This window comes from Piliocolobus tephrosceles, chromosome 1 (genome assembly GCF_002776525.5).
Source record: "Piliocolobus tephrosceles isolate RC106 chromosome 1, ASM277652v3, whole genome shotgun sequence".
NCBI classification, from domain to species: Eukaryota; Metazoa; Chordata; class Mammalia; order Primates; family Cercopithecidae; genus Piliocolobus; species Piliocolobus tephrosceles.
The window spans coordinates 215,781,187-215,803,463 of NC_045434.1; the positions used below are offsets into that span (position 1 = coordinate 215,781,187).

Consider the following 22,277-nt stretch of genomic DNA (forward strand, 5'->3'; position numbering starts at 1 on the left):
TTTTGGAATTGTCACTGAGATGTAATTACGAGCTCTATGATCAGCAAACATGAGAATCTTGTCTCCTAAAACAGTAACCTTAATGATAGGCTTGTTCTCGCAACTGCAGTTTACCGAATGTTCACTGTTTTAGGGATTGCTTTTAAAGTCATGCATTTTTGGCCTATTGTCATTAAAATGCCCATTTAATAGTTTAACAATAATAAGGGCTCTTCTTTAAAAATAACTGGAGTGGCTCACACCTGTAATCCCAGCACTTTGGGAGGCTGAGGGAGGCGGATCACGAGATCAGGAGATTGAGATCATCCTGGCCAACAGGGTGAAACTCTGTCTCTGCTAAAATACAAAAAATTAGCCAGGCATGGTGGTGCGTGCCTGTGTCTCAGCTGCTGCTGGGGAGGCTGAGGCAGGGGAATCGCTTGAACCCGGGAGGCGGAGATTGCAGTGAGCTGAGATTGCACCACTGCACTCCAGCCTGAAGACAGGGCAGGACACCATCTCAAACCGCCCCCTCCCCCCCAAAACAACAACAACAACAAAAACTGGAGATTTGTATTTAAAAAATCCATTTATTTCTAGCATTCCAGTTTTTGTTTCATTTTGCTTTTGGACATTAAATAATATTACCTAGTTGCAGTCATAGGGAAGAACAGGATGAGGAGAGGATTATGACTGATGAGCATCTCGGCTCTAATTTGTTGCCAAATTAAGCAGTTAGAACTGTTCTTTCTTGACTTTCTCAGCCTCGCCTTGGGAATTGGAGCCAAGGTTAATGATGGGGGCGGCTTTCTGGTGATGAGAAATATTGTAAATCAGAGTTTTTCTACCAAAGGGCAGGGGACCTTTGAAAGGGATTAGAGAGGTGTTTGGGAGCTGGTAACTGAGGGGTGGGCATGTCAGCTTAGGGGTTTCTTCCCTGGTGGTTACCATTTAGGGAGACAGTTGGTCTGGAAACGAGGAAGAGGCAGGTTTGGTTCAAGCCTCAGTGATCAGGGGCTCCCCCTGGCTAGCGGCTCTGTGGGGGAAACAGCCTTGGGAGGGGAGGCCCTTTGGTTTCCTGGACTGCTTCCCTGAAGAGGGTTCCTTTCCCCTTGCAGGCGGCCAGCACCGGGCTGATCCGGCGTCTCTCTCTACAGCGTGGTTAAAGCGGATCTGGGAGATGGAGGGGTTCCCAACACCCCAGTCTTTGGTTCCAGAAGGCTGGATGGACCGACCTCCCCTTGCCCAGGGATGAATGCAGAGGGTCTTTTGTTTGGGGCTTGCTGGCAATAAAATTGGACGGGAAGAAGCGGAAAACTGCTGCCGATCCTGCGTGTCTCAGGTGGGATCCCCCAGTGCCCCTGCGAGGCAGTGAGAGATGGGGCCCTCCCTTCACGGGCCTTCTGGGGTTAGAGAGCTGGCGGTCGGCCAGCCCCTGGAACTTTTGCGTTCTTAACGTAGCTTTAAGACTTGCCGCCGCGAAGACTGGAGGCGCTTATTTAAAATTCCAGTCTTGCTCCCGAGGGCTTTGGCCTCCATCTTCACCTTTAACGACCGAGGGCTGGTGGCGGCGGCTCCCTCCTGCTCTGCGACAGGTGTCGCTTCTGAGCGGGAGTTTTGGGCACAGACCTCGCAGATCCGCACCACCCCCAGGGGTCTGCATGGGTTTGAGCTGGACCCAGCCTGGAGGGGCTTTTTGGAAGAGGGCAAGTGGGCGGTGGGAGCGGGGAAGCAAGTGGGGGGAGCCCGCCTGCGCGGATTTTTCTGCAGTAATCAGACCCACAGTCTCCAGAGCGTCTTTTCCCGAAGTGTGGAACACATTTTTCTTCTAATCCTCTTTGGAGAGGGGGTTAGGAACGTGCCGAGGCCGGAGCCGGGTGCGGGGCGGGTCCCGGCGCCTGTGAATCGAGTGGGGCAGCGGGCCGCGCGCTGCCCTGAAGACCCCGCCTCCGCGCCCTTCGGGGGCTCGGGGCCCAGTGCCTTAGCAGGCAAGCGGCGGCGGCTGATCCTGCCCGGGGTGCGCCTCGCCTCCCTCTGCGCCCGGGCTCGCCAAACCCCGGCTGCCCGCTCGTCCGTCGGGTCCCCAGGCGTGCACACGCCTCGACGGCTCCCCCTGCCGGGGCGCTCCCCAGTCCCCACCCTCACCCGGCGGCTCAGGACTAGTCCCCCAACTTGTTCTCTGCTGTTAACTAGTAGCGCTGCCGGAACGATGGGATGGGGTTGCCACAGCAACCAGACTGGACGTCACAATCCGGGCATGTGTGCCGCCCCCCCGCCGTGCCGCCGTGCCTCCGGCGCTGCCGCCGCCACCCTCGGCGGGCTGCAGGACTTGGGCTGCGGGGTGCGGTGGGCGGAGCCCCCGGGCTTTGCGGGGAGCAGGCTAAGGCGGCCGAGAGAAAGGGGGGTCGGGGCGGGGGGGGGGGGGTTGGGGGGGGGGGGGGGGCAGGCGGCCGCCATCTTCTCGCCGAGGCCGCCTCGCCCGCCGCACGCGCCCGTCCGGCAGCGCACGGGTTAAGGCTGGCACCGCGCCCGGCGGGAGGGGGGGCGCCCACCTCCCCTCCTCCCCGCGCCGGGCATGCGGGGCCCACTGGGCACCGAGGAGGAGCTGCCGCGGCTGTTCGCCGAGGAGATGGAGAACGAGGACGAGATGTCAGGTGAGCGGGGCGCGGGTGCGCCCGGGGCCAGAGCGGCGGGGGCGCCGAGACAGGCCGGGCCCAGGGCCGGAGCACGGGTGGCGGGGGCGGTGCGGCCGGGCTGGCGCCGCGCAGGAGGGGCGCCTGGGCTGCGGGGCTGCTCTCCCGCCCTCTTGGCGCCGCGCGGCCAAGGGCGCGGGCTGGGTGAGCGCCCCGGCGCGGCGTGAGGGCCGCTAAGGGCGGGGTGCGATCTGGATCCCCCGGGCGGCGACGCGGGCCAGGCGGGCCAGAGGAACCCGGGCGGGGGCCTGCGCTGGGGGCCCCGGCGGGGAGGGGGCGCGGCGCTGCCGGGGTCAGCCCGCGTGCCCTTGAAGGCGGCGGGAATCGCACTAGCTCCTGGAGCTGTGCATCCCGCGCTCACATCCCGCCACCGTGCGCCTCTGGCCTCGCCGCGGGCAGGCGGGACCCGGCCCCTGGCCCATCTCGGCCGCGGGGCGGGCTGGGTGGGGCCCAGAGCGGGGCGAGGACTGGCGGTGCTTGGGGACGCATCGAGCGCCCAGGATGGGGAGGCTTCCCTCCCGGCCTAGGAGGGCTCCGATCTGGGGCGCACGGGCTCGGACCCCTGCTCCATCCTGCCATGGTCCTCTGTGCGCTTTGACCGCTGCTCCCAAGCACTTTACCCGGGCCGCCGGTGTCCTTCTGGAGCGACCTAGCGCCCGCCGCTGTCTCCAGCCCCACCATCGCCCAGGGTGGTGGCCGTTCCTAACCCACCCTGCCTTGGCTACGGGCCTGATGCCCCAGGGCCACCGCCCCTGCCCTTACCATCTCTCTCCTTTTTTCTCTCTCCGAATTTAGTATACACAGGTCTGTGCGCCAGGGGTTGCCTTGCAGGACAGTTCTTTAGTTAACTGCTCGCCATTTGTTTGGGACGTTTTCCCTCCTGGCAGAGCTGGGTAGGGCCCCACCCTGTCAGCCACCCACCCTCCTTTCTGGGAGACTCTTACTTCTCGGCTTCCCTGCACCAAGTCTGTGGCCTCTCTGGACTTCGGAGAGACTTGTGGGAGGCTGGAGGCCCTCCCGGGCCCAGGAACGTGCTTCTGGTCCCCTCTGACTTCCAGGGGTGAGAAGATTCCACACACGGACACCTCCAGCTCCTCTTGGAGGAAGCAGCCAGCGTCTTCTGGGGAGGGTATTCCCACCAGGTGGCCACACCCCCTGCCCCCTTCTGTTTGCTTGCTTGGTTAGTTGGTGGCTTTAATGCTGTGACTGGGCTCCTACAGGAGCCTGGCACTCATCTCGCCTGTTAGGCCAAGTGGGCAGCAAGCGTGCTGGGGACAGGGAATAGGGGAGTCCTCACTTGGGGTGGGGTTGCCTGGACAATAGTTGACTGTCATATCCTGGGTCCTTGGAATCAGACCCACTCTCTGGAGGGGAACTCTGGGGCCCAGCACAGGCACAAAAATCAGTGGCCATTTTCCAAGGGGGCTGGCTCCCCGGTAAGCCAGTTTACTGTTTCCTCAGTAAGTTGTTTGTTGTGGTGTTTGGGGTGTGGCCCTTTTGTGGCATCAGTGGCATTTGTGGGCTGTACTGACCCCACGGTGGAGTCCCCCGGCTGTCTTTCCCATCTTACACTCACTCCTACTTTCTCTGACTATGTGGGGACATAGAGGTCGGGGAGGGGAAGAGGCCAGGGAAGGTGCCCCCAGTCTAGTAGACACCTGACTCACTGCTTGGGCCAGAGAGGCGGGGCTCTGGTCATCCTGCCCACCACCCATGCTCCCTTTCATTGGGTTGGCCCCAGAGTGTCCAGGAATACCCCCGGAGCGCTGCAGAAGAAACGCCCTGCTCTGGCACCTCTGGCCTGGGGATTTTGCCCCCATCCATCAGCAAGGCCAGCTGCTCCACCTCCAGAGCCTTCCCAGGCTCCTGGCTTCTCTCCATGTCCAAGCCTCTGTCCCCTCCTGCCAGTCCCTCCAGGGCCTTCTACCCAGTCCTTATGACTACCCTCTGCACAGCAGCTGGGGTCACCTCATGAACCCAAGTCAGACCCTGACCCGCATGGCTGCAAGTCGCCTCTGAAACCCTTGTCCTGGTCCACTCCTGGGCCCCTTTGTTCACAGCAGCCACACTGGCCTCCGTGCTGCTTCTGGAACCCTCCATGCTCCATCCTGCCATGGGGCCCTGGCTGTGACCTCTGTCTGACCTGCTTTTTCATCTGCTCACCGCTGCCGCCTAGGCATTTAGGTCCCAGCTTGAATGTTATGATGGAGAGAGACACCCTTGCTAAGACAAGGCCTTCCAGTCACTCTGAGACACATTGTCGTACTTTCTTTGGAAGAGCTGGGGTCTTGCTGTGTTGCCCAGGCTGGATTCCAACTCCTGTGCTCAAAGAATCCTCCTGCCTCAGCCTCCCTAGTAGCTGGGATTACATGCTTGTGTCACCACACCCCACATACTCAAAACGTTATCATCAGTTTCCTCCTGGATCTGTGGGTATCCCCTTCAAGTGTAACTCTCTCGATAACCTGCCGTGCCCAGCACCTGAAACCATGAGTTCCTGAGAGATGGTTGTGGTTTCAGTATCTTGAGGGCTGGGACTCCCTAGGTCACCCCAGCTTCTGGCTGTGAAGACAGCCCTAGCCAGGCCCCCTGTCAAGTTGCTCTGCTGGCCCCCTACTCACCCTGAGTCCAAGCTCAGCGGTGGTGACCCCCACAGACCAGAGCCAGCTGGTTCCAAAACACGGAGGTTTGTGGCTGGAAGAACTGGTGTTTTGGAAGCTGTCGTGATGATTTTTCAATCTACAGCTATTGAACTCATGACTTGTCCTATCTTTTTTCTTTGACTCTGCTCATCTCCCACCTCCCCCTGGGAGTTGCTCACTCTCAGTGGTGAACTAGTGTTTCCCATGCAGTGGTGGTGGGGAGGGGGAGGTTGGCCCCGGCCAGCTCTGGCATTGAGGCAGGTGTCTGAGCCAGTTTCCAGGAGGAAGGCAGGGTGGGTGCCTCTTCTGGTTTGGGGACCAGCAGCTGCCAGATTCTCCTGGGAGTTGGGGTGGCTGGTCGAAGCCAGGGGTCAAGAACTGGTGGGATGAGGCCTTGGATTCCAGCTCTGAGCATTAGCTGAGTGCCAGGCAGCCCTCTCCTTGGTGTGCCCACTTGTAGAATGGGGACATAGCACTGGCTACCTCATAGAGGGTTATTATGAGGAACAGTGAGACACTGCACGTGGAACATTAGGCCACAGTGCCCAACACATAATAGGTACTCAATAAACTGTGGCTGGTGTAATTAGCACCAGCCAAAGGGGACAGCTGTCCTGCCTTCTCCAAGGAAATGCTTCTGATACTTGCACCATTAGCCAGTAAGCCCAGGGGAGTGGGAGCCTGGGTGGGAGGAGGGCCGTGAAGCCCGAGGTAGGGCTGGCGGGAAGCAGGAGAGGGGTTCAGAAAATGTGGCTCTCAGCCCTCTTAGGGCCACTGCTGGGCTGGCAAGTTCCCTTCCTCATTGGCCCAGCTTTTCCTCAATCGCAGACAAAGCTAGTGAGCCTAGACTGGGCAGTGTCTGGACTAGGCACTGTTACCGCTCTGGCCCCAGTGACAATTGGCCCTAGCTGTGTGAGTATCTTAGGCTTGCTTCCTCAGGTCCCGGGGCCCGGAGAGAGGGACAGTCATGGTTCCCAAAAGACCATGACTTTTTAGCCTGCACCCCTACCCCTGTGGAAGCATGGTGTTTTTGGCGGGGCGAGTCCCAGAGAGCCTGATTGTGTTTAACATTATTTTCTGGGAGGAGGGAGGCAAAATGACCAGCACACTTTGCCCAGTGACTTGGCCAGTGGGTTATTCATTATCATTCCAAGTTGATCAGGTAGTAAGATCCATCTGTGATTTTATCAGTTCATTCAGTCGCTCACCCATCATCCATCCATCCATCAATCTATCTACCTACCCACCCACATCTACCCATCCACCTACAAAACCGACCTAGTAACCATTCACCATCCACCTATCAATCCATCTCCATACCATATCTATCCATACATACCTCCATCTGTTCTTCCTACTCGCTATTCATCCATATACCATCTGTCCATGCTTCCTACCATCCATCCATCCATCCGTCCATGCATCCATGCATCCATGTATCTTCCTGCTCTCCCACATCTACCCATCTACCCACAAAACCAACCATGATGGTGAAGTAACCGTTCACTGTCCACCTATCTATCCATACATATATCCATCCATCCGTTCATCCGTCCGTCCATCCATTTGTTCTCGTTCTTCCTATCCACTGTTCACCCATGCACTATCTGTCCATGCTTCCCACCATTCATTCATCCATCCACCAATCCATCCATCCACCATTCATTCATCTTCCATCCACCATCCATCCATGCATCCATCCATCCACCATTCATTCACCCATCCACCATCTATCCATCTGCCCATCCACCATCCATCCATTCATGTACCCACCATTCATCCATCCATCCACCCACCATCCATCCATGCATCCATCCACCATCCACTCATCCATTCATCCACCATCCATTAATCCACCCACTATCCATTCATTCATCCATCCACCATCCATCCGTGCATACATCCATCCACCATTCATCCATCCATCCACCCACCATCCATCCATTCATGAATCCACCATCCTTCCATTAATCCACCCACCATCCACTCATCCGGTCATCCACCACCCATTCATCCACCCACCATCCACGCACCATCCATCCATCCACCATCCATCCATCCATCCATCCATCAATCCACCATCCAACTTTGCATCCATCCACCATCCCCTCATTCATTCATCCACCCACCATCCGTCCACCATCCATCCATCCATCCTTCATCCACCATCCATCCATCCACCCACCCACCATCTATCCATTCATCTTTCATTCATCCATCCATCCATCCATCATTCATCCACCACTCATCCATCCACCATCCATCCATCCACCCACCATCTGTCCATCAATTCATCATCCATCAGTCTATTCACCATCCGTCTACCATCCATTCATCCATCCACCCATCCACCATCCATCCATCTGCCACCCATCCATCCACCCATCCACCATCCATCCATCCATCCACCCACCCACCATCTATCCATAAATTCATCATCCATCCATCTATTCACCGTCTATCCACCATCCATTCATGCATCCACCCATCCACTATCCTTCCATCTGCCATCCATTCATCCATTGATCCATCCACCATCTATCCACCGTCCATCCATCCATCCACCCACCCACCCACCATCTATCCATCAATTCATCATCCATCAATGTATTCACCATCCATCCACCATCCATCCATTCACTATATAATTATCCATCCACCTATCAGAGACTTCTGGAATATCTTCTCTGAGCTGGGTACTGAACACAATGTGTGTTGTCTAACTTTCTGGGGCTTTTGCTTATCTCTATGGTTCTGTCATTATTTCACTCTCTTTCCCTGTCTCTCTCTCTTCCTCTGTCCCCATATCTGTCAGTTTTCATCTCCCCTGAGGTCATGCCCATGCCTTTCTCTTTCTGTCTGGCCGTTTCTCTCTCTTTTGTCCCTCCCTGTCTCTCCAGGTTGACTCCCCCTCTCTTCCCCTTCTCACCTGTCTGTCCTCCTCCTCCCCACCCATGCCCTGGGGCCTCTCCCTGCCTTCCCTGCACCCCCATACTGACTCCCTCCAGGCCCCAGTCACTTGGGGTAAATGCCTCATCTATCTCTGTCTCTTCCCTCCACTCCCCACTCAGGACTGATGCTTTCTTTTGATGTGACACCAATGAGGTGATGTCTGGGTTTTGTTAAATGTCATAAATAAATTATGAATCCTCTCTTGGGCGGGTGTACTGCCCCTCTTTGCCAGCATAGGGCCTGGCTCATTGGGGGAGGTTCAAGGACTAACGGCAGCCTTAGCCTGAGCACTCTTTCTTGGCCAGCGTCTAGGGTGGCCCTGAGAACCCCTGGCCCAGCAGTGCCCAAACTAGAGACCACTGCCTTCTGCCCTTCACCACTGCTGCCCTGACCCTCCTGGGTCTCGCTGGGCTCTGCCTGCCATTGCCGAGCACTTGCAGGCTTCGTGTGGGCGCTTTGCATTCACAGTTTCCCCATCGCCCTGGTGGAAAGGCTGCCACATTAGGGCCATTTCACAGATGAAGAGAGAGGCTCAGTGGGGAGGGGACTTGCTGGGGTCACCCCCAGGAAGGGTAGCATGAAGCCTCTGCTGCCCGTTACTCCCTCCCCCTGACCCCCGGTGGCCTTATTCTCTGCTTGGTGCTGGTTGGAGAGTCCGGGTGGGAACAGCAGGAGCCTCTCTCCCCAGGTCCTGGAGAGTGGTGGACATTGAGTGGGGTCCCTGTCCTTGGCAGGTTTGCTGGCCTTTGCAACCTGGTGATGGTGTTCTCATCCCAGCTCCTGGCTTGGCCCCCTGCAAATCCTTCGACCACCCAGAATCAGATGACCTAACTTTTGCTCCACAGTCACGCGCCTTCCCTTTGTTTTGATCACCTTGTGTTTGCCAGGTGCCCTGGCGACTGCGTCTTTGCTCAGCTGCTGCCCCTCCCCAGAGGAGTCGGGGGCTGGAGCCTGGGCCTGGCAGAGCCGTGGGGCTGTGTGCAGGGGGACTAGTGTGGGGAACCAGCTTTGACCCCCTTGAGGGACCTGTGACCTTCCAGACCACAGACCAGCCTGAGTCACTTCAGTGTCCCCAGGGCATACACCGAGCAGGTTTACACAGCGTGGGCTGTTTCAATGCTAGATCTGGGAGGGTGCTGGGGGAGAGACTTCACGAGGGGGTGGGCGCCCACTGCCTGGGTTCAAACCTGGCTCCACCACTGCCAGCTGTAGGACTGAGATGTGGGTAAATAATGAGGTCCTCTGAGCCTCAGTTTCCTTATCTGCAGATGGGGATAAGAATAGAACCCATCCCTGAGCCAGGCGTGGTGGTTGTGCTTGTTGTCCCAGCTGCTCAGGAGGCTGAGGTGGGAGGGTCGCTCGAGCCCAGGAGGTCGAGGCTGCAGTGAGCCATGATCATACCACTGCACTCCAGCCAGCGACTCTGTCTTTAAAATAAATAAATAGATAGATAGATAGATAGATAAATAAATAAATAAATAAATAAATAAATAAATAAATAAAAGCTGCAAACCAGAAAGAATAGTACCCCTTTCTGAATTGCTGTGTTGAACTGATACAGATTAATCAGTCCTAGGTACTTTGGGCCTGGCACGAGCCTGGCAGATGGTATGCAGGTATCAGCGACTGCCGCTATTGCAATGCACTACCCTCGGCCTGGCCACAGCCTGCAGTGGCTCAGCCTAGGCTAGCCTGGGGATCCCGCAGGGCTGAGCTGGCGCGTACTGGGAGCTACACAGGGGCTGGGGGAGCTCTGGAGGAAGCAGCAGAAGGTGCCTCTCCTTCCTCTGGTTGACTTCAGCCCCACCCCGCCTCCACCTCCAGGAGGTGGGTGATCACAGGGCAATGGGTCTTAATTAGAGCAGGCTTGGATCCGTGGAGTCTCAGGCCCTGGAGGGGTAGGGCTGGTGCACGAGGGCAATGCCACGTGGGCCAGGAGGGCGGTGAGGTGGCCACGAGGGGTCAGGAGCTGGCAGGACCAGGAGTTCTGAGGTGAGGTTGCTCCTCCCTGGAGCCGCTCACCTGGCATGGGTGGGGTCCTGCCTTATCACTGGCTGCATGCTCTGTGTCTTGGAACCATCTGGGCCTCTGCTCTGTCCCCACCAGATGGAGCCATAGGGAGGAGGAACTGACGGGCTCAGGGCACAGGCTGGGGCTTGGGGAAAGGCTGACCATGGAGTTGCTTGGATGGTGACCCCAGGTCTGGTTTTGGAAAGCTCAGGGCCTGCTGCAGGAGCAGAGAGTATCCAAGGGCGGGAAGGGGCTGAGGCTTGGCTGAAGACTGGAGCGTGTGGGGTGGTGGTGGGGGCAGTGTCACAGAGAATCAGGCGTGCGGTGACCTCAGGGCCACCCACCTGAAGCCATTTGGGGAGAGGAAGGGCCCATCAGAGACAGGGGCAGGCAGGGCTGAGTTCCCGTTCCCGTGTGCCAGCTCCAGAGCCTTCTCAGAGGCGGGTTTCGCCAGGGAGAGGCCCTGGGCTCTGAGGTCTTCTGGGAACAGAGTGGGGGTCTGTCCACGGGCAGAGAGTCTGGGGCCTTGTCCTCAAAGACCTGTTCTGAGCATGGGGTAGGGCCAGAGCAGGGGTCCTCCTTTGTCCTCCCCTTACCCATGGGCAGATCCCAGGCTTCCTTCCAGAATTTCCGGCAGCCACCTGTGCATGCCCTCGTCCGTTGTGTTGCTTAGGCGACCAGTCAGTGACCATGTGCTGGACTGGGTTTCCTAAGTCTGGGAGCACCCTGCTGGAAGGGGACAGCTGGAAGGAAGCAGGAGGGAGAGGCCCCCCCTCGAGATTGCATCAGCCGGAGCCCATTACATAAGCAGTGTTGGGCACTGCCAGGGTGTGGGGGTGGCTCTGCCCAGGCGGTCTCCTGTGGTGGCGGGGGAGGCGGAGGCCGGGTGGCGGAGTGGGCATTTGTGGACTGGCATCCCATCAGCTGCCCTACCACAGACAGCTCCCTGCCAGCCCTGCCACTGCCCCACCAACACCTGCTCTGCAGGACAAGTCTGGGGGGGTCCCTGTGCACGTTTTCAGCTGGTTTGAAAAATCCCCACCTTCCCACACCAGTGATCAGAGGAATGGGACGGGGTCAGCTGGAGCAGCCCAGCCCCTGCCCCTGACTGTGTGGGGCCTGACCCACGTAAACCCACCCGGGGCAGCCCTTGCTGTTGGCTCTCCTGTGTGCCCTAGCCCTCCACAGGGTGCCCTCCCTATGTGGGAGCCTCAAGCACCTGGCCACCCTTGAGGAAGGCCCTGGTGCAGAGAGGCACCAAGACAGTGGTACAGCCCCCACCTTCCCCTGGTGCAAACTGGCCCTGTGGGATGCAGGGGTGGGAGGGGCGTCCGCTCAGCCACCAGAGCCACCAGTGCCCCAGAGGAGTGGGGACGGTGGGGCTAAAGCTGCACCCATGGTGTGGGCAACGGGAGCCCCAGAGACCCAGGGTAGGAGGCCTCCTGTCCCCCTTTCTCTGCTTAGGACTCTCCAGGGGTCCCAGGCCAGGCAGTGGGGGCCTATGTGGAGGGTGACAGGTGAGTGTTGGTTGTGTCCTGGGTGCACATGCATGTCTGTGTGTCTGCATGTGGCGAGTGTGTCTGAGCGTGTGGGCCACGCTGGGGGACCCCTCGAGGCCCTTTTTTTGACCCTAAGGTCACCAGACTGCCTGAGTTCAAACCTGGCTCCACCACTGCCAGCTGTAAGTGGTTATGATAAAAAAAATTTCCTTGGGAGAAGGGCTCTCTGTCTCTAAACTCGATCCAGTAGGGACACTCTCCCTGCTTTCTGGGTGAAAGCTTCCTGGTGGCCCCAGGACCTCTCGTCCTCCTTGGGGTCCCACTCGAAGCAACCCTCAGACTCTGAGTGACACTCCCTGTTGTGTCTCCACTGTCACAGAGGGTCGGGTCTGGGGTGTCCGTGGCAGAGGGTCTGAGGCTGAGGGGCTTCTCTTTGCTCCTCGGCTTCCCGAGTGCTCCTGAGTGCACAGGTGATGGTGGAGAGCGGGTAGGGCAAGCTGGATGGGGCGCTGGGACTGCAGGCTGGCATGAAGGGCTGGCTCTCTCATGGGCGCTTCTTTTTTTTTTTTTTGAGACAGAGTCTCGCTCTGTCGCCCGGGCTGGAGTGCAGTGGCCAGATCTCAGCTCACTGCAAGCTCCACCTCCCGGGTTTACGCCATTCTCCTGCCTCAGCCTCCCGAGTAGCTGGGTCTACAGGCGCCCACCACCTCGCCTGGCTAGTTTTTTGTATTTTCAGTAGAGACGGGGTTTCACTGTGTTAGCCAGGATGGTCTCGATCTCCTGACCTCGTGATCCGCCCGTCTCGGCCTCCCAAAGTGCTGGGATTACAGGCTTGAGCCACCGCGCCCGGCCTCATGGGCGCTTCTAGAGGACTCTTGGAGGTGCTTCCCTTCTGGAAGCCTCCTTTGCCCCCACAGGCAGAAGTGTCTCCACTTTGGGTGGTTTGATTCTTGCTGCTCTGCCTGCCAAGAGGACCCTCCCCACTGCCCCTCCACGGCTCATGTCTGGTGCGCGGGAACTCCAGGCTCAGCTACCCTTTCTCTCTCCTGATTTCCCAGATGAGGGTCACACCCCAGGCCACTGCTGCCACAGCAGGGGTCTCATGTCACACCCCCCAGGACACGTGTCAGCCCTTCCTCTGGGTTGGAGGTTGAGGGAGGCAGACCTGGAACTGTGGCCAGTGTCTTCAAAGATACTCCTGTCCTGGGCCTGCCCGGCCTGGGCCCCCTCGGCCTTTCGAGTCAGTGCAGCTGAGGGCAGCTCCTGGACACTCAGGTGTGCTAGGCACGGCGTCTCTCTGTGGACTGGCACAGCTTTCTAGTGCCCAGCTGTAATGCGCTTGGTTTCCCGTTGTGAGTGTGTTGGAGGTGGGGGAGTGTGGACCTGTGTGCCTGTGTGTGCACAGGTGCGGGATCCAGGAGGAGATACAATATGGTCTTGGATTCTGCATTAAGGCAGCATGCTGTCAAACCCATGGGGTATCCTGGCATCTTCCTTGCTGAGTTTGTCCTGCAAATCTCCAGGGACCTCAGGTGTGGGACCTGAGCGTCCCTGTGGTCCCCAATTCTCTCTTTCTCTCTTTATGTATTTATTTTTTTTAAGACGGAGTCTCACTCTGTTGCCCAGGCTGGAGGGCAGTGGTGCGATCCCAGCTCACTGCAACCTCCACCTCCTGGGTTTGAGTGATTCCCCAGCCTCAAGTAGTTGGAATTACAGGCGCCCGCCACCACGCCCAGTTGAGTTTTGTATTTTTAGTGGAGATGGGGTTTCATCATGTTGGCCAGGCTGGTCTCAGACTCCTGGCCTCAGGTTATCTGCTTGCCTCAGCCTCCCAAAGTGTTGGGATTACAGGCGTGAGCCGCCGTGCCCGGCAGGTCCAGCGTTCTCAAGCCGCCTCCTGGCCACACTGTGGTCCTCTTTGTGGAGGGGAGAGATGGGCCTCACTGAGGTCTGTGCTCTGCTCTGTTGGCCCCGACTCCTTCCTGGTAGAGACGCTCTGTTTCTCGGGCAGCGACGGCAACAAGGCAGTTCTATTTGTTGTTCGTGGAGGTTCAGTTTTCTGAACGCTGTCCTGTCAGGGCTAGGTGGTTATTGTCCCATTACAGACGAGGGAAGGAAAGGCCAGGAGGTGAGGTGATGTCACACAGTCCCTAGAGCTGGGGCTCCTGTCCTGTGTTCTCCCACTTCACCGGGTCTGGGGAGAGCAGGGTGGCTGTGACCTGGCACAGTTGGGTGTCTGGGGTCCCAGCATCCCCAGGGCTGGCGCTGTGCCTTCAGGGCTGTTCTGGAGGAAGCTCAGGAGTAACCGCTGCCACCTTCTGATTTTTCCAGAAGAAGAAGATGGTGGTCTTGAAGGCTTCGATGACTTTTTCCCTGTGGAGCCCGTGAGCCTTCCTAAGAAGAAGAAACCCAAGAAGCTCAAGGAAAACAAGTGTAAAGGGAAGCGGAAGAAGAAAGAGGTGAGGGGCAGCACCTGTGCCGGCGAGTTGGGGTCAGGTGGGGTTGTGGCTGCGTCTGCCCAGCCGCAGAGGAGGGCTGGCGTCCCTGGACCTTGGAGTTTGAGGGTTTCTGAGAGCTGAGTTTTTTTTTTTTTGAGACGGAGTCTTGCTCTGCCGCCCAGGCTGGAGTGCAGTGGCCGGATCTCAGCTCACTGCAAGCTCCGCCTCCCGGGTTCACGCCATTCTCCTGCCTCAGCCTCCCGAGTAGCTGGGACTACAGGCGCCGCCACCTCGCCCGGCTAGTTTTTTGTATTTTTAGTAGAGACGGGGTTTCACCGTGTTCGCCAGGATGGTCTCGATCTCCTGACCTCGTGATCCGCCCGCCTCGGCCTCCCAAAGTGCTGGGATTACAGGCTTGAGCCACCGCGCCCGGCCTCAGAGAGCTGAATTTGATGAAGAACGCCATAACCAGTTTCTGGTATGAAGCGTTGTGCACGGGAGCCTTTTTAAGACGTTGGTGAGCTGTCCTGTTTCTGGAGCAGGATGTCGGAGCGTCATTTTTCCTTCCTCCCGTTATCCTATCCTGTGTGGGAACAGGGCCAGATTCTGTCGCCATGGTGCCCCCCTACCTCCCTGCCCCGCTCCCTGCTCCGTAGCTGACTCCGTCCCTCTAAACTGAAACCTGAAGAAAGTGAAGTCAGTTGGAGAAGAGAAGCAAGGCCCCGTTTAGGGACAGTCACCTGCAGGTGACCTCTGCATTCCCATCAGTTTCTCCCTGGTTCTCGGCTGGTTCTGGATGGGCGAGGCTGCCGCACGCTCCGCTGCCTCTGGTTGGCGGGGTGTGACGGTGCGAACATGTCCCTTGTCTTCCCACGCTGCTGACACATTCTGAGCGTGCTTCTCTGTGCTTCACGCGGGCTCACTTGATCCTCATGACCAGCCCTGGAAATTGGTGGCATGCGAAGGACGATCGCCGGTTGGCAGATGGGGAAACTGAGGCGAGTTTGCAGCTTTAAGTCCTTCCTACTTGCACTGGCACACTGAGGTCTCTGCCATTTCCTCACCGTATGTTTTTGGCTTCCTTCTGGGTGTCTCCTCTGATCCTCCAAGCCACCCTATGTTGAGAGCAACAGCAGGCACCTCACTTCACAGATGAGAGCAGGGGCTCAGAGTTGCCCTGGCTCAAGGTCACACAGTGACACAGTGGCAGTACTGAGATCTGAACCCAGGGCTGTCAACTGCACCAGTCGCCCCTGCCAGGCGTGTTTCTCCTCTCCCGCCTGCCCCAGGGGGACCTGAGGCCAGCTCTCCACCTTTCTTTCCCCCTGCCTGGAGGGGACTGGGCTGGCCCCACCTTGCAAGTGAGAGGCCCAGGGAGGTAGCTGGTGAGGTGCAGTGGTGGTGGGGTGAGGTGCTAATGCTAAGGGGGTGCCCTTGGCAGCACTGGGCCTGGATCTAGGCCTCCCTGCAGAGTGAGATGGGGAGGTGGCTGCCAGAAGAGCCTAGGGGTGGGTTTGGGGCGTTTGTCCCAGACTGGAGATGCTCCCTGCTGTGAGGGTTTCGGGAAGGCCTGTTGCGGGGGGTGCACTATGGGTCTCTTGTCCCGTGAACAAGGTGCGATCACTGGAAGGCTTTGAGCAGAGGAGGGACTGATGTGACATGACAGCCTGGCAGGCTCCCCTGGCAGCTCCAGGGCCAGGCCAGAGGCAGGAGCAGAGCCCTGGGGAGGGAGAGATGGTGGTGGTAGGGGGCAAGGGTCCCTGCCTTCACCTCTGGGCTTCGGGTCTGTGTCCCATTTCCACCTCCCCAGCTTGTTTGGGGACTTGGAGGCATTTTGAAGGGCTCTGAACTCTACCTGCAGCCTGTGGTTCCTCCTCTCGTCTGGGTGTCAGCCTGGGGACGTTGGGAGGGCAGAGCCTGCCCTGGACTGTGTCCTTGGTCCTCACGGAGCTCAGGAACTGCCATGGAAAGGATGGGGCTGGGAGGTGTTGGCCCCACCCCTCTGGTCAGAGCTGCCCCAGGTGTGTCCTGCCCCTGTGCTCTTTACTGGGGGCGGCGGTCAGCACCTCTCACCCACCTCCTACTGGCCCTCCTCTCCCGGCCTCTGTCTTGCCGGGCCCCTGCAGCCCTGGGTTCTCCTGGGAAAGCTTCCTGAGTGTGCCTTGACCATGCCCCATGGCCCCCTGGTCCAGAGCCCGTGCGGCCTCCCCACTGCTGCTGCCCCAAGCCCCTGCCCCCACCCCCACCTGGTTTGCAGCCGATCCAGGCCTTTCTGGTCCTCTGTGCACACGGGTGTGTGCATGTGACTGTGTGTGTACCACCCTGTCTTCCCCTGGAGAGACCCTGACCCCTCTGCCCGATTCTGCCTGCCTTCTCTGTTGCCCCTTAGCTCTGTGCCCCATCTGGCACAGCGACGGGGACGGATGTGTGTCTGTCCCTTCCCAGGAACCCCCCCTTACCACTGGGCCAGCATGGGGGCTGCATGGGGAGGATTTGTGAGGTGGAGGGGGGACCTGGGTCTGTGGAGCTGGGTGTTGAGGCTCCTGCCTGGCCCATCATGCCCCAGAGACTCCCAGGCCTACGCTCTGAGGCTCCTGCATCTTCCCCGGGGTCTCAAAGAGGGTAAAGCTCCCTGTCCCTGTTATTTGATGGGGAAGTGGAGATAGGACAGGGGAAGCGGGAATTGTGTGCCTGGAGGGTCCCCCAGGGAAGAAGAGGCTGCAAGCCAGCTCCTTTGGTGAGGGGCTCCCTGAATTCCCTGCTGCAGCCCCTGCCCTCCTCTTCTGCTGCTGTGGCTGCTGCCCCCTGGCCCCAGAGGTCAGTCCTTGTGCTGGGCCCCTAGAGGGTAGATGGCTCTGGGGCTGCAAGGCCCTGGGATGAAGGCACTGAGACTGTCTGGCAGAGGCTGTGAAATCTTGCTCTGCTGCTGTCCCCGCCCTCACTCCTCACACCTGGGCTCCATGGGCTCGGGGCGATGTGGACTTTAGGACCCTGAGGCCTCGTGGTCCATGGCAGGGACTCCTACCTGTGCACCCCCTGCCTACCTCCTCCGAGTTAGAAGCTGGGTGGGAGTCTAGGCTAAGAGGGGCAGTGTCACCTGGGCCTGGGTCTCAGACCACTGTGCTGGGTGAGCCTGGCTCCCAAATGCAGATGAAGGAACCAGTGGGGTGCAGCAGAGACCTATGGAAGCCCCCGTCCCCCCGAGGTAGGGCTGGCTCCCCTCCCCTCTCCTGAGCTCAGGGTACAGCCCCAGCCCTGGCTAGGAAGGAGGCTTGGGAGGTGGGCAGCGTCTGGACAGTGGCGAGGCCTGGGGGCTGGGGACCAGGTGGTCTTTGAGGCCTGGGAGGGCTGATTCTCCAACTGTCTCATTCCCAGAGCGATGATCATGCTGAGTCTTCCCTTTTCCAACTGGCCCAGGTCTTCCCTCCCTCTTCTTTCTCTGAAAATATGTTTTTGGTTTTTGTCCAGGTCCCCATCTCTCTCTGGCTCTTGCCTGTCTGTCTCTCTCTGGGTCTCAGACTTGGTCGTTCCCTCTGGCCTGTGCTTGGTCTCCACCTCTTTTCTCTCTTCCCCCTCTCCCCTCCTTTCCCTCCCTCTCTTTCATTCGCTCCACCCCTTCTTCACCCTCTCTCCTTCTCTCTGCTGAGATGCAGTTCTGGTTCTTGGAAGGGGAAGGGGGCTGGGATGGACAAGAGGCCTCCGGAGGTGCCCCCTCCCCTGCGTTTGAGAGCCTGGCTCGGGCCAGCTGTCAGATCTTAGGGGGTCTGGAGCATGCTGTGGCCCAGCTGCCGGGTGCCCCCTTGCCCACCTGCCTGGCAGACTTGGGACCCCAGGATAAAGGCAAGGGGATTTCACCCCTCTGCCCCTCCCTGCCTCCAACCAGGTGGCTCCAAGATGATGGGGCGAAGGGACCAGGGCAGGTGGGCCGCAAGCTGCAGTTTGTTGGTGGGGGGAGGCCGGCAGCAAGTCGTGGATTCTGATTTACATAAAATAACCGGGCTGCAGCCGGAACCTGAGCATATGTAGATGAAGCTCCCTGTCAGACCCTAGCGAGCGCAGGAGGGAGAAATGATTTCAACCTGTACTGCAGCGGTTACCATAGCAACCAATTATTCAGTGCTAAATTATAACTGTTTATAACACTCGTGAATGGGAAGGCTCCTATTTCATTCTTCCCTTTTCCCTCTCAATCTTGAAGGACCCCAAATGGAGAATGACCGACTCTCCACACCCTTCCTTTTGAGTTTAAATGTCTCCTTTTTCAGGAGATGCGGTGTGTGTTCGGAGCAGCGGGCCTAGAGGGAAGGGAGATGGAGGTGGGAGGCCTCCGCCAAGAAACATCTGCGGAGCTGGGAAGGAGGAAGGGCGGCGGGACTGTCCATTGGGATCCCCAGGGCCTGATCTCATGCTGTGCCCTCAGCAGGGTGGGGGCTCAGAGCAGAGACCCCTCCTGCCTGCCCCTGCCTCCTGGCACACATAGGCTGGGCATAACATTCAAGGCAGCTTTGCAGGTGGATTCCATGTGGGGACTCCACATCCACTAAGACTCTTCTGCTAGCTGATGGAGCGTCCCCTGTAGTCACACTAAGGCTGCTGTAGCCGAAAAGTCAGTGCCCAGGTCGAAGGCCAACTGTCATCTGGATCTTCATGCCTGCAGTGTGGTTTGATGGCCCTCAAACCTTAGGGCTGGGTTGGTTCGGGGGCTTAGTTAGGGAATTACTGGTCTGTGTCTGTGTCTCCTCCCCTGCATGTGGCTTGGTCTATGAGCCTCTCTGTATGTTTTCAGATACTGAACTGCGAATCTATCTCTGGTTCTTGATCATTGCTTCCCTTCTTGCGACTGGATGATGCTTCATCCCTCCAGGTCCCGCTGATGGGCCACTGCTCTGCTAGGTGTTTTCAGAACTATTTGCAGCTTTCTCTGCAAGGAGAGATTTTGGAAAAACACCACAAAAAGGAGGCCTAGTTCTAGAGTGTCAAAACAGCTGGATGCAGGGTTCTGCCCTGCACCGTCACCCTCAGCCAGCCCCTGGTAGGGGAGGAGGGCTCCGATGAGATCTGGTGCAGGTGGGAGGCCCAGCTATGGGGGATCCATGTGGTGGAGGCACAGCAGAGGCTCAGGGCAGGGGAGGCAGGTGGGGACTTAGGAGTCAGACCCTTCTCTTCAACTGGACTCTCCCCAGTGCAGGTGGATGGAGGAGGGAGAGAAGTGCACCTGCTTCCAAGAAATGAGGGCTTTGCTGGCTTGCCTGAGCCCCAGTGGGTGACAGCAGGGCAGGGGCCACAGATGGGCAACAGACATGCCCGACGTCATCTGAGCCCATTCCGTACCAAGGATCTGTGCCCTCCTGCCCTGCCACTTAACTCTGAGTGGACACTGCGCGAGCCCTCTATCAGTGCCTGGCTCATGGCCTTCTGCCAGCCCTACTCTCCCAAGCTGGTGTGCGCTGCTGCTCCTGCCAGACAGTGGAGGCTGCTGGAGGTGCCTTCCCCTCCCTATCCCTCCCTCCCTCCGGCTCTCCCTGGGCCGCCACTCCTGGTCTCCCCTGCAGGTCATCAAGGGGCCTGCTTGTCATCAGATGCCGGGTCGGCGCCCCACAGATGTTGCCACAGCAGCCCCTTCTTGTCTGGGTTCTGCTGCCTCTGTACTGTGCTGCCACCCAGCTGCTGGCAGCCTCTGTGCAGTTAGCTTGAACCCAATTCCGACAGTGGAAATGTGGGGGTGACTCTGATGTGTCCCCTCCAGCTTGTCATCCTGGCTGTATCTTTGGCTTCCAAGCAGAGCTGGGGTCATCATGGGTCGTTTGGGCATTTTCTGGGCATCATCAGAATCACAGTGGCCTCTGGTGTCTACGGTGGGCGTGGTGGTGTCAGGGGGAAAGGGTCATTCTCACTGCAGCCTGCTCTGGCTTGGCCGAGTCCCCTGCCCAGGACACGGCAAGGTGGCCCAGCCCTAGAGACCTGGGTGCACGTCCCGTCGTGCACCCCGCCCCACCCCGGCTCAGAGCACTGCTTCTCGGTGCTTAGGTTTCTCCCATGTCAGACATGTTCAAGGCATTTTCTTTTCTTTTCTTTTCTTTTTTTTTTTTTTTTGAGACGGAGTTTCGCTGTTATTGCCCAGGCTGGAGTGCAGTGGCGTGACCTTGACTCACTGCAACCTCTGCCTCACAGGTTCAAGTGATTCTTCTGCCTCAGCCTCCTGAGTAGCTGGGATTACAGGCGTGCGCCACCATGCCCGGCTAATTTTGTTTTTTTTTTTAGTAGTGACGAGGTTTCTCCATGTTGGTCAGGCTAGTCTTGAACTCCCAACTTCAGGTGATCCGCCCACCTTGGCCTCTCAAAGTGCTGGGATTTCAAGCGTGAGCCACCGCGCTCAGCCTCAAGGCATTTTCTTACAGTCTCCCTGTTTCCATCCTTTCTGGCATCCCCAGTTCACAGACGATGAAGCTGAGGTTAGCTTGCCACAGTGACTTGCCCACGTCTCAGGCTTGCAGGGGGCAGAGCCTCCCTGGGGAGCCTGGGACTCACTGGCAGGCCACGCAGGATTAACCATGGGTCCCCCGACTTCACGCTCGGTGGGTTTGTGGGGTTTGTTCTCTGGCCGCCGAAGGCCCCCTAGGGCCCCTTCCTCCGTCCAGCCCCCCAGCCTCTGTCCGTGGTGCTGAAGTTCATGGCGGCCTCTCTCTCTTGTCCTTACCTTTGCTGGGGTGAGGGCTGCGGGAGAGCGTGTCTCCTAGATCTCCTGAAGGCCGGTCTCTTGAAGCTGGCCAAACTCTGACTCCCTCAAGGGGACATGGACATCGCTGTCTGACCTCCACCTCCCCAAAGGACTGAGGCTGAGCCTGGGAGCTGTGGCTCCAGGGCCCAGCATCTCCTCCAGCCTTGAGAGTAGGCTCCCAGCCAGTGGCCGCGTCAGTATTCCCGGAAACACCCGGGTTCCGGAAAAGCAAAGAGCACAGAGGCCCTGCTGCCTGGCAGCTGGCAGCGCCGCTGACTCTGGCGGCTTAATGGGCTAAGAGGTTTGGGAACAGGGAGGTTGGCGGGCAGGGGAGAGGGAACGGGGCTTCTAGGAGAGTGGGGAAGTGCAGGCAGCCTGTTGGAGGGGGTGCTTCCCAGCTGGATCTTAGAGGAGGGGGCCCTCACCTCCCCCTTCAGTGACTGTCTCCCTCTCCACTAACTGTTGAATGTGCCTGTTTGGAGCCACTCTCCTGGGAAAAGGCAGGTCATCCCATTTTGACAGTGTGGCCTGAAAGGGCAGAGGTGGGCTAGGAGCCTCCCAAGACTATCCAGGGAGGCCCCCTGCCTTTGCTGCCACCTCATTCTCTTTCCTTCTGCCGCCCTTTCCTTTCCTTCTCCCTCCCTTCTTCTCTCCCTCCCTCCCTCTTTCCTCCATCCTCCCTCCCCGCCACTGCTGTTTCCTGAGCTCATTTTTTATCTCTCTGGTTCTCTCTTCATCTCATCCCTTGCCTCTCCCTGCTCACCCTGAAAACAGTTAATGGCAGTCCTGTGCATAGCAAGCCCTGCGCACAGCGGGGATCCTGGCCCTGCTGCCCGGCCCCTCCCTGGGAAGTGGCTGTGGAGGGCTTCGCCAGTCGGCTTGCGACTTGCATCTCTAAAGGCCACAAGTAAACCACTTTCTCCGAGGGGCAGCACCTCTTTCGTGGGGTGCTGTGGTTGTAAATGCCCTTATCTCCATATAAATGAGCCATTTTCTGCCTGTACAGACAGGAAACTAAATCAAGGAAGCTAAGCCTAAGAGCTGCCTAAATTACCTTGTCTCATATGGAGAAGAGGAGGCCAGGCTGGGATGGAAGTGGGGGAAGGTGGGCTTGTGCCATCCGTAGCAGTGTCTGCAGAGTCCACACATGGAGAAAACTGGGATGTGCACGCTGCATTAATTACAGGTTTCACCTGACGAACGCAGTTCCATGGGATGTGAACTTAAGCAGAGAGCTGCGGCGCTGGGGCCCGAGATGCAATGGCCCTTCTCCGGTTGGGGCCCTTCTCTGGGTGGGACCCTTCCCTGGCTGGGGCCCTTCCCTGGCTGGGGCTCTTTCTTCCCTG

At 58.4% G+C, this 22,277-nt stretch overlaps 1 protein-coding gene across 1 annotated transcript in view; it reads left to right on the plus strand.

The window, feature by feature from the left end:
• The first annotated feature begins 2,256 nt into the window (after nucleotides 1–2,256).
• CHD5 (chromodomain helicase DNA binding protein 5) overlaps nucleotides 2,257–22,277 on the plus strand; it is an 82,671-nt gene continuing 62,650 nt past the window's right edge. Inside the window, exons 1-2 of the mRNA XM_026448155.2 lie at nucleotides 2,257–2,633; nucleotides 14,107–14,234. Of these exons, the coding sequence (XP_026303940.1) occupies nucleotides 2,555–2,633; nucleotides 14,107–14,234 (207 nt within the window). The 5' untranslated portion in view covers nucleotides 2,257–2,554. The remainder of the gene's footprint in view (nucleotides 2,634–14,106; nucleotides 14,235–22,277) is intronic.